The following is a 13,425-nucleotide window of genomic DNA, read 5'->3' as shown; positions in this document are numbered from 1 at the left end:
GTGGGGACGCGGGCGATGTCAGAATCCCCCATAATGATAAGAGGCTTCCTATTGGCCAGAGCCCACAGGGAGGCTAGGGGGGTACCAATGGTTTGGTGAGGGGGGGGGGTCCTGGGTTGATCTTCATTTGATGGTCTAGAACAAATGGAAGGAGGTGGAGAGGGGGGGGGGGGGGGGGGGAGAGAGGCTGGGGTCAGTGGGGACCGTTGGACTATGTCAGGTGAGCTAGGGATCAATAAACGTTGGGTAATGGTTCTGCTGGGGGCATCTAAAACAGTGTTGGAGGGGGTGAGTGAGGGGGAGAATGAACTCGGGCAGTAAAGGAGAACAGTTTTGGTTGTTTATTATTTGAATCAGTGCTTATATCACTCTGCTTGTTGTTTCCAGGAGCAGGTTCTGCTCGTCGGGAGAGTGGTGGAGAAACCAAAGGTACAGGTACAGGGAGTAGGGCGGTGGGCGGTGGGACGCCCTACTCCCCCTGGTGAGTAGCGGGGGGGTGGGCGGGGCGGGGGGGGCCGAGGTGGTTAACAGGGAGTGTAGTGTGGTGATGGAGGATGAAGTCAGTCGCTTGCCGTAGCCATAGACGGATTATGACATATCGGGCCCCTGGGCACGTGGACTCCGCAGCCCCCCCCCCCCGATAATATGTCATTGGCCTATACCTGCAACTCAGCACGATTTGTAGCACAGGAAAGGCAACCTCACAATAATTATTACAGGTGAATGCAGGTAAATATATAATTGATGCAATTTTTGGCGATTTGAAGGAATTTCGAATGCACAGCTTTCAACCACAAATAAAAACGACTTAAAGCAACTCAATACGAACAGTTCCTTACATTAATTGACAGTAATGCTTTTCACCTATGAAATGCATTTTTTCCGGGGTCTGTTCCGTGCGAAATCCTCCACACGATATCATCAAAGTCCATTGCATTGGTAAGGTCGCGCTCAATTGCCATGAGAGAAAGTGCCTTGAGGCGTTTTTGTGACATTTTCGTCCTCAGTTCATTTTTTATCCTGGACAGAAGAGAGAATGACCGCTCCCCTTCGCAATTCCTGACGGGCAGAGTCAGAAAAAGCCGTAGTGCTACATACACATTTGGAAACACAGATTGCAGTCCACAATCGAGTATAATTCGTAGCAGTCCTTTTGGGGTTGCATCATCTCCAGGCTTGTTAAATGATCTGAACTAAATAAATTCATTGCTTCAACGCTCCACTTAGAGTTCGCCGTTGCTCCATGTGTAAATGACAGTGACTTGTTCGTGACCGGTCTCAAATTAACAAACTGAAATAGTGCCCCCTATTGATCTTTTTATTAATTTATTTACTCAGTAGTAATAGGCCTACTATTGCTGTTTTCGCTTGAATTTTTGTATTTCTCTACTGATTGCTTAGACAATGCAACATTACAAGTTACTAACAGTGGGGCCCAGGGCCCCACTGTTAGTAACTTGTAACTTGTTAGTAGCTTGTAACTTGTAACTTGTTAGTAGTTGTTAGTAGTTGTTAGTAACTTGTTAGTAACTTGTAATGTCACCTTACAGAGCATATAGTCATCATAAATCATCATAAGTCATCAAAAATAAATAAATAAATAAACATAATAAATAAGAAATAAATAAAACTAAAACAAGACAAAACCAAACAAACAATCAAAACAGTGATCAGTTAGACGTTGTGTGCGAGTTTGAACAGGTGAGTTTTGAGTTGTGACTTGAAGGTTGTAATGGTGTCTGACTGTTTTATGTGTGGGGGGAGGGAGTTCCAGAGCCTGGGTGCTGAACAGCTGAATGACCGGGCACCCATTGTAGTGAGTCGTGATGTGGGGATACATAGTAGTCCAGCAGAGGCTGAGCGGAGGGAGCGGGAGGGAGTGTATTCTTGGAGGAGGTCGCAGAGGTAACTGGGGGCTAGGTTGTGGAGAGCTTTGTAGGTGAGGAGTAGGGTTTTGTATTGGATGCGTTAGTGTACTGGGAGCCAGTGAAGTTGGATGAGGACAGGGGTGATGTGGTCAGATGATTTGGTGCGTGTGATGATCCGGGCGGCTGAGTTCTGAATGATCTGCAGTCTGTTGATGAGTTTGGTGGGGAGTCCGGTGAGGAGGGCGTTGCAGTAGTCTATGCGTGATGTGACAAATGAGTGGACTAGGATTTCAGTGCTGGATTGGGTCAGTGATGGGCGGAGTCTGGCGATGTTGCGGAGGTGGAAGAATGCAGTCCGGGTGATGTTGTGAATATGGGGTGCGAATGAGAGGGTGTTGTCCAGGATGACACCGAGGCTCTTGACTTTGGAGGAGAAGGGTACTGGGAATCCATCGATGATTATGAGTGGAGCTGGGGTGTGTTGTGATTTAGTGAGGGTGGATTTGGATCCGATGAGCAGGGCCTCGGTCTTGTTTCCATTGAGTTTCAGGAAGTTCCTGCTCAACCAGCTCCGGATCTCTTCCAGGCACGTGATGAGGGAGGTGGGGGGGATGGCAGCGGTGGGTTTGGTGGAGATGTAGACCTGTGTGTCGTCAGCGTAGCAGTGAAAATGGACCCCATGGTGACGGAGGAGTGTGCCCAGCGGGAGGAGGTAAGTGGTGAACAGGAGTGGACCCAAGACTGACCCCTGGGGGACACCCAGTGAGACACCTGAACACCCAGACTTGTGGTTGCTTAGTTGAACAAATTGTTGACGGCCGGTGAGGTAGGATGTAAACCAGGAGAGTGCAGCACCAGTGATCCCAATGCCAGCCAGGCGGTCCAGGAGCAGAGGGTGGGAGATGGTGTCGAATGCTGCGCTGAGATCAAGGAGGAGGAGAATGGTGAGTAATCCAGAGTCGGCTGCAAGGAGGAGGTCGTTGGTGATATTGACTAGGGCTGTTTCAGTGCTGTGTTTTGGACGGAAGCCAGATTGGAACGGTTTGTGGAGATTGTTAGTGTCGAGGTGGGACTGTAGTTGTGCGGCAACCACCCTTTCAAGTGTTTTGGAGATGAAAGGGAGATTGGAGATGGGCCGGTAATGGTTAAGGTCAGTTGGGTCAGCACCAGGTTTTTTCAGGATGGGAGTGATGGCAGCCAGCTTGAGAGTGGGTGGTACAGTACCAGTAGTGAGGGAGGAGTTAATTATGTTGGTGATCATGGGGGAGATGGACGGAAGACATGCTTTGACAAGGGAGGTGGGAAGAGGATCGAGCTGACAGGTGGTGGTTTTGGCCTTGCGGATGAGTTCTGAAACGGTCTGTTCTGTTACTGGGGTGAAGTCAGAGAGGGAGCTGACGAGAGGTTGGCCAGAGGTGATCATCCAGGGTGGGTCATCAGAGGGGGTGCGAGATGTGGCCAGTTGTTGGTGAATGGTGTTGATTTTAGAGCTGAAGAAGTCCAGGAACGCAGTGCATTGGGTGGTGGAAATGTCTGGAGGGAGGGATTTAGGAGGCTGAAGTAAGTGGCTGACTGTTGAGGAGAGGACTCTGCTGTTGCCTGTACCAGTGTTGATGAGGTTGGAGTAGTATGAGGTTTTGGCAGTGGTGAGGGCATTCTTGTAGTGATGGAGGTGGTCCGAATACATTTGGCGGTGTACAGTGAGTTGAGTCTTATTGTAGAGTCGCTCCAGTCGACGACCAGTGGCTTTGAGCTGGCGCAGATGAGGAGTGAACCAGGGAGCAGTGTGGGTGAATGAGACTGAGCGGGTTTTCAGGGGGGCCAGGGTGGTGAGGGAAGAGGAGAGGCAGTTATTGTAGTGAGTCACCAGGTCAGTCAGGGAGGAAGCTGGGGGAGGGTTGGGGTAGGAGCTGATCATGGTGGAGAGGTCTGTGGTGTTGATAAGTTTGATGTTTCTGAAGGAGATGGTCCGTTGTTCCTTGGTTTTGTGTAGTTGGGTATGAATGTCAAAAAGTACAGCTTTGTGGTCGGAGATGGGGAAATCAATGACATCAAGGTTAGTGGGAGTGATGTCAGTGCAGCAGATTAAATCCAGAATGTGACCTTTGTTATGGGTTGGGAGGGTGACATGTTGTGTGATGCCAAGACAGTCCAGAAGTGATGTGAAGTCATTAGCAAAAGTACAGGATGGGTTGTCAATGTGGATGTTGAAATCACCAAGGAGGATAACAGTGGGGGACATTGCACATACAGATGTAAGTAGTGATGAGAATTCATTGAGGAAAACGGCAGAGGGTTTTGGTGGTCTGTAAATGGTGACAATGATAGTGGGTTTGGGGCCTGAGAGTTTTACAGCTAGACATTCAAAGGAGGAGTGAAGGGGGACTGTGACAGTGGTGACTTTGATGTTATCACGATGGAGGAGAGCGAGGCCACCCCCCCTCCCATTAACCCAGGGTTTACTAATAAAAGAAAAACCTGGTGGGACAGCCTCATTTAGATGGGAGAAGTCATTTGGTTGTTGCCAGGTCTCAGTGAGGCAGAGAATGTCTAGGCTCTGGTCAACAATAAAGTCATTTATCAAAAGGGCCTTATTACTGAGGGATCTGGTGTTCAGCAGTGTTCAGACAGGTGAGTGGAGTGTAGCAGGTTGCTTTGAGCAGAGGGGACAGTACACTGTGATTGACGGGACTGACCGTACGGGCTGTGCGAGGAGGGGGGCGGGGCCCAGTGGACCAGAAGGAGCGGATGTTTTTGTTGCTGTTGTGAGCGTACTGAAAATTCCGTCCAGAGCCTCGGTGGATGTATTTTGGTCGTTTGAGAATGTCGTGGTGGGATGCAAGCTGAGGTGGGGGGGTCCTTGAGAAGATCCGTAGACGTAACATCTCCGTTACCGAGTAACGGAGCGGCAGAGATGCGCTCGTTTCGTGAGCGTCAAACATAGCGCAATCCAGAGGAACAGGTTAAAAATCCACAGGTTGTGAAGTCGGAAGAAGCCAGCGGTAGATCCAGGCGATTATGGTGAAGCCACAGAGCCAGCACAGCGGAGGCAGAGGAGTGGAGCAAGCCGGTTGTAGCTACGCTGGAGACGGGGAAGCCAGTTGGACGGCGCCGGGGGTTAGCAGCAGTCTAGCCGGCCAGCAGGTGTCATCCACCAACAGCTGCACGACTCCACGCACAAAACACAAAACAAAACACGCAGACGTTTAACGTTCAGAAATAAATAAATAAATCAAGAAAACTGACGCAGTTACTTAACTTAACTTTGTAGTCCGATCCGAGGTCCAGAAGGGTTTCATACAGAAGGTGTTGAAAGTAAGCAAAAGAAAACTGATAAAAAGTTAAAAGACTAGTAAGAAAAGGAAAAAGAAAATCGCGAAAAAATAATGTTCAGAATGACGTTCCGGTGAGCAGCAGCAGCAGCAGCGTTCAAAAGGCAACAGCGTCCACCAACTGTACGACTCCACGTATAAAACACGTAAAAATAAAGAAAACTGGCGCACTTACAATGGCGAAAAGTGACTATATATAACTAGTAAACTTAGCTAAACTACTAAAGACCAAAAAAAACGACAAAATGTTCAATGCAATCGTGAGAAATATTGAAAATACTGAATAAAAACAAGCCATACAGAGCGGCGTTAGACTCGCCAGCGTCCCCGTTACTAGGAACAAGTTAGTAACTTGTGGGGCCCTGGGCCCCACTGTTAGTAACTTGTGGGGCCCTGGACCCCACTGTTAGTAACTTGTGGGGCGGCTCAGTCTACTTCAGTTAGTTACTAGTTACTAGTTATAGTTCCCAAGGGCCCCCCTGAGCCCTTGGGCCCCTGGGCATGTGCCCGGTGTGCCCGTGCAGTAATCCACCCATGGCCGTAGCCTGGTGGGCTACGGCAACAACAATTACCCTCAACAATCGTGTCCACAATTTGCCGCGAAACCCGTGAAACCCAAACCCCGAAACCCGCCTCCACAGCGGCACGCGTGGATACTGTAGGTATAACACGCTGTTTTACGTTGAAATGCTACGTATCCAGTGTTCATGGAAACGTACACCGTCAACGTTTTTTCTTGGCGACTGGGTTGCACACACACACGCACACGCACACACACGCACACACACACACACACACACACACACACACACACACACACACACACACACACACACACACACACACACACACAGGACAGAGCAGACTGAGCGTCTCGGTCCCAACTATATATAGAACCGGAACTAGAACTATACAATTAATTCCCAGGACGATTAACCATTTACTTGTTCTGATAGTTTAACCGATTTAATCTCTCTCTCTCTCTCTCTCTCTCTCTCTCTCTCTCTCTCTCTCTCTCTCTCTCTCTCTCTCTCTCCGTCTCTCTCTCTCTCTCTCTCTCTCTCTCTCTCTCTCTCTCGCTCTCTCCCTCTCTCTCTCTCTCGCTCTCTCTCGCTCTCCCTCTTGCTTCCTCAAGTACTTCCCCTTCCAACAGTTCGGTGTGTGTGTGTGTGTGTGTGTGTGTGTGTGTGTGTGTGTGTGTGTGTGTGTGTGTCTCCCTCTTTATTTAGAGGTGGTTAGGTAGTTGAAGGTCTTCTTCTGAGGCTCTCTGTTGGTGGCGTCCTAAGATGGCGTCCTCAGCTGTCTGGTGAAGACGAGGTGTTGCCCGCGTGCAGGCGCTCACACGGCCCAGGTAGGTATCACATCGTCACACAGGATGTGGTCTGGGTGGAACAGGAAACCACACACAAAAGTAATGCATGCACAGTATGCAGGCTTAATGAAGAACCATGAACACTAGGGATGGGCATTTGAAGAAATTTTCTTGATCGAGCATCGCTAGAGTTATCGATCAATTATCGATTAATCATTAACTTTTTTCTATGTTTTTTTTCTAATGTTTTTATCAATGAAATCTTTATTCCAACAATAATGTATGGGCCAAAATTAATACAATACAGTTAACTTGAAGACCTACAACTGTTTAACAGTTTTAAAATAATAAATACAGGCATTATAGGTTATAGGCCTATGCGGCGCTCGTAAAGTCCGAACAATGCGCCTACAGGCGCTCTTAAAGGTTTGGAAACGATTCAACAAGACTAAATCTGTAGCCTATTCCAATTACAATAAGTAGCGAACTTATCGGACAACAATAATCAAACAAAGGCAGTAGGCTAAAAGTGGGCATTAAACTGTATAACTGTTATGAAAAAAAAGGGGGGGAAAAGGCCGACATATAATGCCTGCAGCCGGCGCGCGGAAAAGGCTCGCAACAAAAAGATGAGCCACCCATTTACAAACAATTGCATGAACTAGTCTATCTAAAAGCAATACCTTATTGAACATATATAAGGCTGGACTTGTTGCTAAAATATCACAGTTTTGGCAAAATGTAACGACTCCAAGAGGCACCAAGCGGAGCGAGAGTCAACACATTAAGAAAGAAAAGAGCGACTCACATACGGTGGTGACTGTCGTCCATAGCATACAGTAACTCCAGCCTACATATTTTTGTTTAGGAATATAAGCATGTTAACATGCTCGGGGGTCAGACGCGAACGCAGCCTTGTAACTGTCAGTCCAGCAGCAGAAAACACCCGCTCTGACGGGACCGAAGTTGCAGAGGTATTGTCGCGCTAACTTTGACAGCCTGGGGAACCTTCTTCCATTCACTTTCCACCAGTCGGCAGGGTTATATTAAATTAAATGCTTCAAGACTCACAGTATGCAACACAACGTCCTTTTGATCGATAACAATATAAATTGATCTACGCATTTCTTAACGATCAATTATCGAGCATCGATTAATTATGCCCATCCCTAATGAACACTAATGGTGTCTACTTTGAATTTCATGGCTGCACCATTTCACAGATTCATGCATTAAAGGATCATCACAAAGCAACCGCAAAGGCAATGCATGACAGAGGAGTAACAGCATGAACTGAAACACTGAACTGAAACGACTGAACTGAAATTAATTTAACAAAACTGGATTAAACAACACAAAATTAAACAGGGAGAATTAAACAGAATCGAATTCAACCAAAATAATTAAACAAAGTGAATTAAACTGAACAGAATTAATATGAATGGATTAAACGGGACGGAAATCAACTGGACAGAATTCAGCTGATAGAATGAGGCTGAACCACTCAGAACCAGCGGAGAGCAGAACCAGCTGAGAGCAGAACCAGCGGAGAGCAGAACCAGCTGAGAGCAGAACCAGTGGAGAGCAGAACCAGCTGAGAGCAGAACCAGCTGAGAGCAGAACCAGCTGAGAGCAGAACCAGCGGAGAGCAGAACCAGCTGAGAGCAGAACCAGCTGAGAGCAGAACCAGCTGAGAGCCAGTGTAGAGCAGAACCAGCTGAGAGCAGAACCAGCTGAGAGCAGAACCAGCCGAGAGCAGAACCAGCCGAGAGCAGAACCAGCCGAGAGCAGAACCAGCTGAGAGCAGAACCAGTAGAACCAGTGTAGAGCAGAACCAGTAGAGAGCAGAACCAGCCGAGAGCAGAACCAGCTGAGAGCAGAACCAGCTGAGAGCAGAACCAGCTGAGAGCAGAACCAGCCGAGAGCAGAACCAGTGGAGTAGAACCAGCTGAGAGCAGAACCAGCTGAGAGCAGAACCAGTGGAGTAGAACCAGCTGAGAGCAGAACCAGCGGAGAGCAGAACCAGTGGAGAGCAGAACCAGTGGAGTTGAACCAGCTGAGAGTAGAACCAGCTGAGAGCAGAACCAGCTGAGAGCAGAACCAGCTGAGAGCAGAACCAGCGGAGAGCAGAACCAGCGGAGAGCAGAACCAGCGGAGAGCGGAACCAGCGGAGAGCGGAACCAGTAGAGAGCGGAACCAGCGGAGAGCAGAACCAGCTGAGAGCAGAACCAGCTGAGAGCAGAACCAGTAGAGAGCAGAACCAGCGGAGAGCAGAACCAGCAGAGAGCAGAACCAGCAGAGAGCAGAACCAGCAGAGAGTAGAACCAGCTGAAGAGCAGAACCAGCTGAGAGCGGAACCAGTGGAGAGCGGAACCAGCGGAGAGCAGAACCAGCGGAGAGCAGAACCAGCTGAGAGCAGAACCAGCTGAGAGCAGAACCAGCGGAGAGCAGAACCAGCGGAGAGCAGAACCAGCTGAGAGCAGAACCAGCTGAGAGCAGAACCAGCGGAGAGCAGAACCAGCTGAGAGCAGAACCAGCGGAGAGCAGAACCAGCTGAGAGCAGAACCAGTAGAGAGCAGAACCAGCGGAGAGCAGAACCAGCAGAGAGCAGAACCAGTGTGGAGGGTCAACCTACCGCTGGTGGAAGAGCTGAGAAGGAGCAGGGGGAGCAGCCATGTGCTGGACCTCATGGTGGCTCCTGAGACAGACCCCCCAGTCCAGACCCCCTAGACCAGACCCCCTAGACCAGACCCCCCAGACCAGACCCCCCAGACCAGACCCTCTCCTCAGACCAGACCCTCTCCTCAGACCAGACCCCCCAGACCAGACCCTCTCCCCAGACCAGACCCTCTCCTCAGACCAGACCCTCTCCTCAGACCAGACCCCCCAGACCAGACCCTCTCCTCAGACCAGACCCTCTCCTCAGACCAGACCCCCCAGACCAGACCCTCTCCTCAGACCAGACCCCCCAGACCAGACCCCCCAGACCAGACCCTCTCCTCAGACCAGACCCCCCAGACCAGACCCCCCAGACCAGACCCTCTCCTCAGACCAGACCCTCTCCTCAGACCAGACCCCCCAGACCAGACCCTCTCCTCAGACCAGACCCCCCAGACCAGACCCCCGAGACCAGACCCCCCAGACCAGACCCTCTCCTCAGACCAGACCCTCACAGCTTGTTCCTCACAGAGAGAAAACTAACTTGAGATCTCTTCTGCTTCTTCCTGCTCACTCACTGTCTCACTCTGTCGCTGTCTCACTCTCTCTCTGTCTCACTCTCTCTCTGTCTCACTCTCTCTCTGTCTCACTCTCCCTCTGTCTCACTCTCTCTCTGTCTCACTCTCTCTCTGTCTCTCTGTCTCTCGCTCTCTATCTCTCCTCTCTCGGTTCCTGAAGTACTTCCCGTTCCAACAGTTTGGTGTGTGTGTGTGTGTGTGTGTGTGTGTGTGTGTGTGTGTGTGTGTGTGTGTGTGTGTGTGTTTTGAGAGTGGATATATGATTGCATCATTATGCATGTAACTGTATTTGTTCAGGAGGTGGCTAATGACACCACTACCTTATAAGGGGAATGTTACCATACTCTATCTCTCTCTGTACCTGACTCTAAGCCTTGTGTGTGTGTGTGTGTGTGTGTGTGTGTGTGTGTGTGTGTGTGTGTGTGTGTGATGTGTGATGTGTATTGTGCGCGAGCACTGCATTCATAACATTCGTTTTCACAGAAATCACGTGCCCGCGCTGAGAGAGGCGTTTCCCGGGTTTTTTCCACTGCGAGTCAACGGTGTCGCAGCGAAGAGCCTTTCTTTCACTTCCTTTCACATGATTAACTTGTTTTAGAAACACTTTAATCCGTTTCTTCCCTTACATTTAAACTTTTACAACTTTATACCGTATGGACGCAATATAATCCCGGAGTAGATAAGGTAAGGTAGGCTGACAGTTTACTAGCATTTATATTGTCTTTAGGTTATGTAGGGTGACCAGATTTGAGTTTGTGAAAAAGAGGACACTTCGTCGCGGGGGGGGGGGGAGGTGCTTCGCCTATTTTTTCTTTAGTTCGTCCGTGAACTTACATTTACGTTTAGGCATGGCTGCAGATGTAATGTGCTGTTGTAAACAGAGTGGAAGCGGCAAGGTGCTCAATGTTGCCAGATTGGAGATGGCAAAGTAACGTACCTAAGGCTCAAAATGGTCGTATTTGGAGGATAATTATCGTGGCTCTGGCAACCCTGAGATCGGTCGCCCAATGACAGACTCTCTACAGTCAGCTCGCGCAAGAAGGTGGAACGTAGGGAGATACCATTTCCAGAACTTGGAAGGCCGTAATAACCATAGACATATACAATGGTAATAACTAGTAGGTTATGTGAAAGACCCAGAAACACAAATATGCGACGAGGCAAAAACAAATATGCGACGAGATAATGTCCGAAAACCGGACATTATCATCAATTAATAAAAAACCCCCGGACGCCCCGGACGGGACGTAAAAAGTGGACATGTCCGGGGAAAAGAGGACGTTTGGTCAGCCTAGGTTATGTATATGATAATGAACAACCAGTTTACTAGCGTTAATATTGTCTTTAGGTTGCTGTATATAATACTGATCTCATCTTGGTATGTGTCTCCGTGTATCGCTTATCAATTAAAGACAGAGTTTACTGTAGAGAATACATTAGTTCATGTTTCACTGCTTTTCTGACCCGTGTGGTAAATTGAACACTGCGTTCAATATTCAAGTGATTCGTTTGTCTTGATGCTACTCCGAATTAAAGGAAGGACGTGAAAGAAGTCCTTTCAATGTGGTGATATTTAAAAAAGTTATATATTTGTGCGTATTAGGGCCCGACCGATATTGATTTTTGAGTGCCGATGCCGATTATTTTCAGAGAAAAATTACGATTACGATTTAATCGTCCGATTAAAAAAAACAAAAAAACAACAACATATAAAGCGTAGTTTTTGATACCTTAAATATACTTTAAACACTTTTGACGAATATGTGAATTGAATGCAGAACCTTTGAGTGTTTTAGAATACATTTACAGTCAAAAATGAGTGTAATGTAAAATGTAAAATAAATAACTCCCAATGTGCTGCGCTCGTGAGCAGTGACTAACACGTGCGTGCTGAGCAGTATGGTCTCACCGTTAGAGTCTACAGTATAACAAATTAACATGGCCTGGGACTTAAAGAAAAACAGGCACAACATGCTCAAACAACGCGTCTTGTGTACATTGGTGAGGTGAGCGCGCAGCTGCCTGAGCGAGCGTGCTTTCATGTTGTACGGTAAAATTCAATCTCCTCTTTTTTACTCCAGCTAAAGTTGTTAGTTAGCAAGGCGAGTAGGAGCGCAATCTGCAGGATACTAATCACAATAAAATGTATAAAAAAATAAATAAAAAAAAATCGGTTGTAATCGGCGTCTTTTTGGCCGATGCCGATTATTTTCAAAAAGGCTATAATCGGCCGATTAAATCGGCAGGCCGATAAATCGGTCGGGCCCTAGTGCGTATTGACTATCGATGTGTTGAGCTTCACCAGTTGATCTATATTGAATCTGTGGTTCAGTAATGTGACAGAATTCAGACTTTGTTCCTGTTGACATAAGTATGAATGATTGACTGTGATGTATTCTGTACTGTATATCTGTTCCACACCACAAGGGGGTGTTATCAGTTTGATAAGAGATCTGATATGATTGGTGACGTCATGCCCCCTATAAATATGAATGTTCTGGACTTGATCATTCTCTTGGCCCGCTCCCAACATGAAGGCTGGAAGAGCAGTTTAGTTATTCACTATAAAATAAATATGCCTTGAGGCTGAAGAGTAAAACTCGTCTCGTCTACTTTTCTGTTGTTGGACTCCTGCTGTGTTTAGTAGTGCTCCTGCTAACAGTTCCAGTGGAGAAATTATTCTAACGTTCTTTGGATTTTAATTGTACCGCAATGCATGTTTGAAGTATTTTGTATATATTTTTGGTGTTGTAGTTTAAGCACAGTTACAGTCTCCAAGGTGTTTAATTATTCATCTGTCATCTGCTGTACACATCTGTACTGTAGTGAGGGCGGTGTGGTTATGTTGTGGGGTTCATATTAATGGTCTCTATGACATCCATAATGCTTTAGTGTGACACAGTCACAATGACGTCTCAATAAAAAGCTAAAGTTCAAAAGGCAAATGAAATGAAGTGATGGATGAGTTGTGTTTGTGTCCAGGTCTCCAGTCTACTATGGATGAGGAGATAGAGGTGGGGGGTCCTACCTCTAAGACCACTCTGTCTGGGGAACCTGGCCGCCAGAGCAAAGCTAAGAGGTAAGAAGAGGATCTCTCTGTCTGTGACTGTTGTCCATCTCAGAGCTCAGCAGTGATGCATCATGACTCAATCATTAGTCTGAGTAAAAGGTGTGTGTGTGTGTGTGTGTGTGTGTGTGTGTGTGTGTGTGTGTGTGTGTGTGTGTGTGTGTGTGTGTGTGTGTGTGTGTGTGTGTGTGTGTGTGTGTGTGTGTGTGTGTGTGTGTTTGTGTGTGTGTGTTGAAGCCCAGAGCAGAGAGCAGACTCCCCGGGACCCAGCTGTGTCTCCATGAAGAGTGACCAGTCTATGGATCATCCTTTTAACTTTAAAGATGGAAATCAGTCTATTGAGAAGAGGTGAGGAATATCAAAGATCATAAAGATACAGCTTCTATCAAACATCCATAAATCCTGGTTCTTGTTTTTCCAGAAGAGTCCAGCAGGAGAGAGCAGACTCCCCTGGACCCAGCTGTGTCTCCATGAAGAGTGACTGGTCTATGGAAGAAGGTTATGACTTTAAAGATGGAAATCAGTCTATTGAGAAAAGGTAAGCATTGATTAGAGATGATGATTTGGGCTGTAGTCTTAAATTCAACCAACTCTCTGACCAATCGATTGG

At 47.6% G+C, this 13,425-nt stretch overlaps 1 protein-coding gene and 1 long non-coding RNA gene across 24 annotated transcripts in view; both read left to right on the top strand.

Moving 5' to 3' along the window:
- Positions 1–13,425, top strand: part of LOC132451362 (NACHT, LRR and PYD domains-containing protein 3-like) — a 172,615-nt gene that overhangs the window by 1,411 nt on the left and 157,779 nt on the right. For 12 of the 23 annotated variants that reach the window (XM_060043754.1, XM_060043758.1, XM_060043755.1 and 9 more), the window contains 3 exons: positions 12,731–12,827; positions 13,053–13,163; positions 13,237–13,353. In XM_060043754.1, the coding sequence (XP_059899737.1) occupies positions 12,731–12,827; positions 13,053–13,163; positions 13,237–13,353 (325 nt within the window). Of the gene's footprint in view, positions 1–1,655; positions 1,817–9,617; positions 10,438–12,730; positions 12,828–13,052; positions 13,164–13,236; positions 13,354–13,425 lie in introns of those variants that run through there. The other 11 variants (XM_060043763.1, XM_060043762.1, XM_060043761.1 and 8 more) reach the window with 11 other exon arrangements.
- On the top strand, positions 1,867–4,301 carry LOC132451472 (uncharacterized). The gene is made up of 2 exons (XR_009524078.1): positions 1,867–2,121; positions 2,335–4,301. It is a non-coding gene; the product is annotated as an uncharacterized LOC132451472 (long non-coding RNA).

Source organism: Gadus macrocephalus, chromosome 22 (genome assembly GCF_031168955.1).
Source record: "Gadus macrocephalus chromosome 22, ASM3116895v1".
Classification (NCBI taxonomy): Eukaryota; Metazoa; Chordata; class Actinopteri; order Gadiformes; family Gadidae; genus Gadus; species Gadus macrocephalus.
Note: the sequence above shows the minus strand (reverse complement) of the source record. Positions and strands in the feature narration are given on the sequence as shown.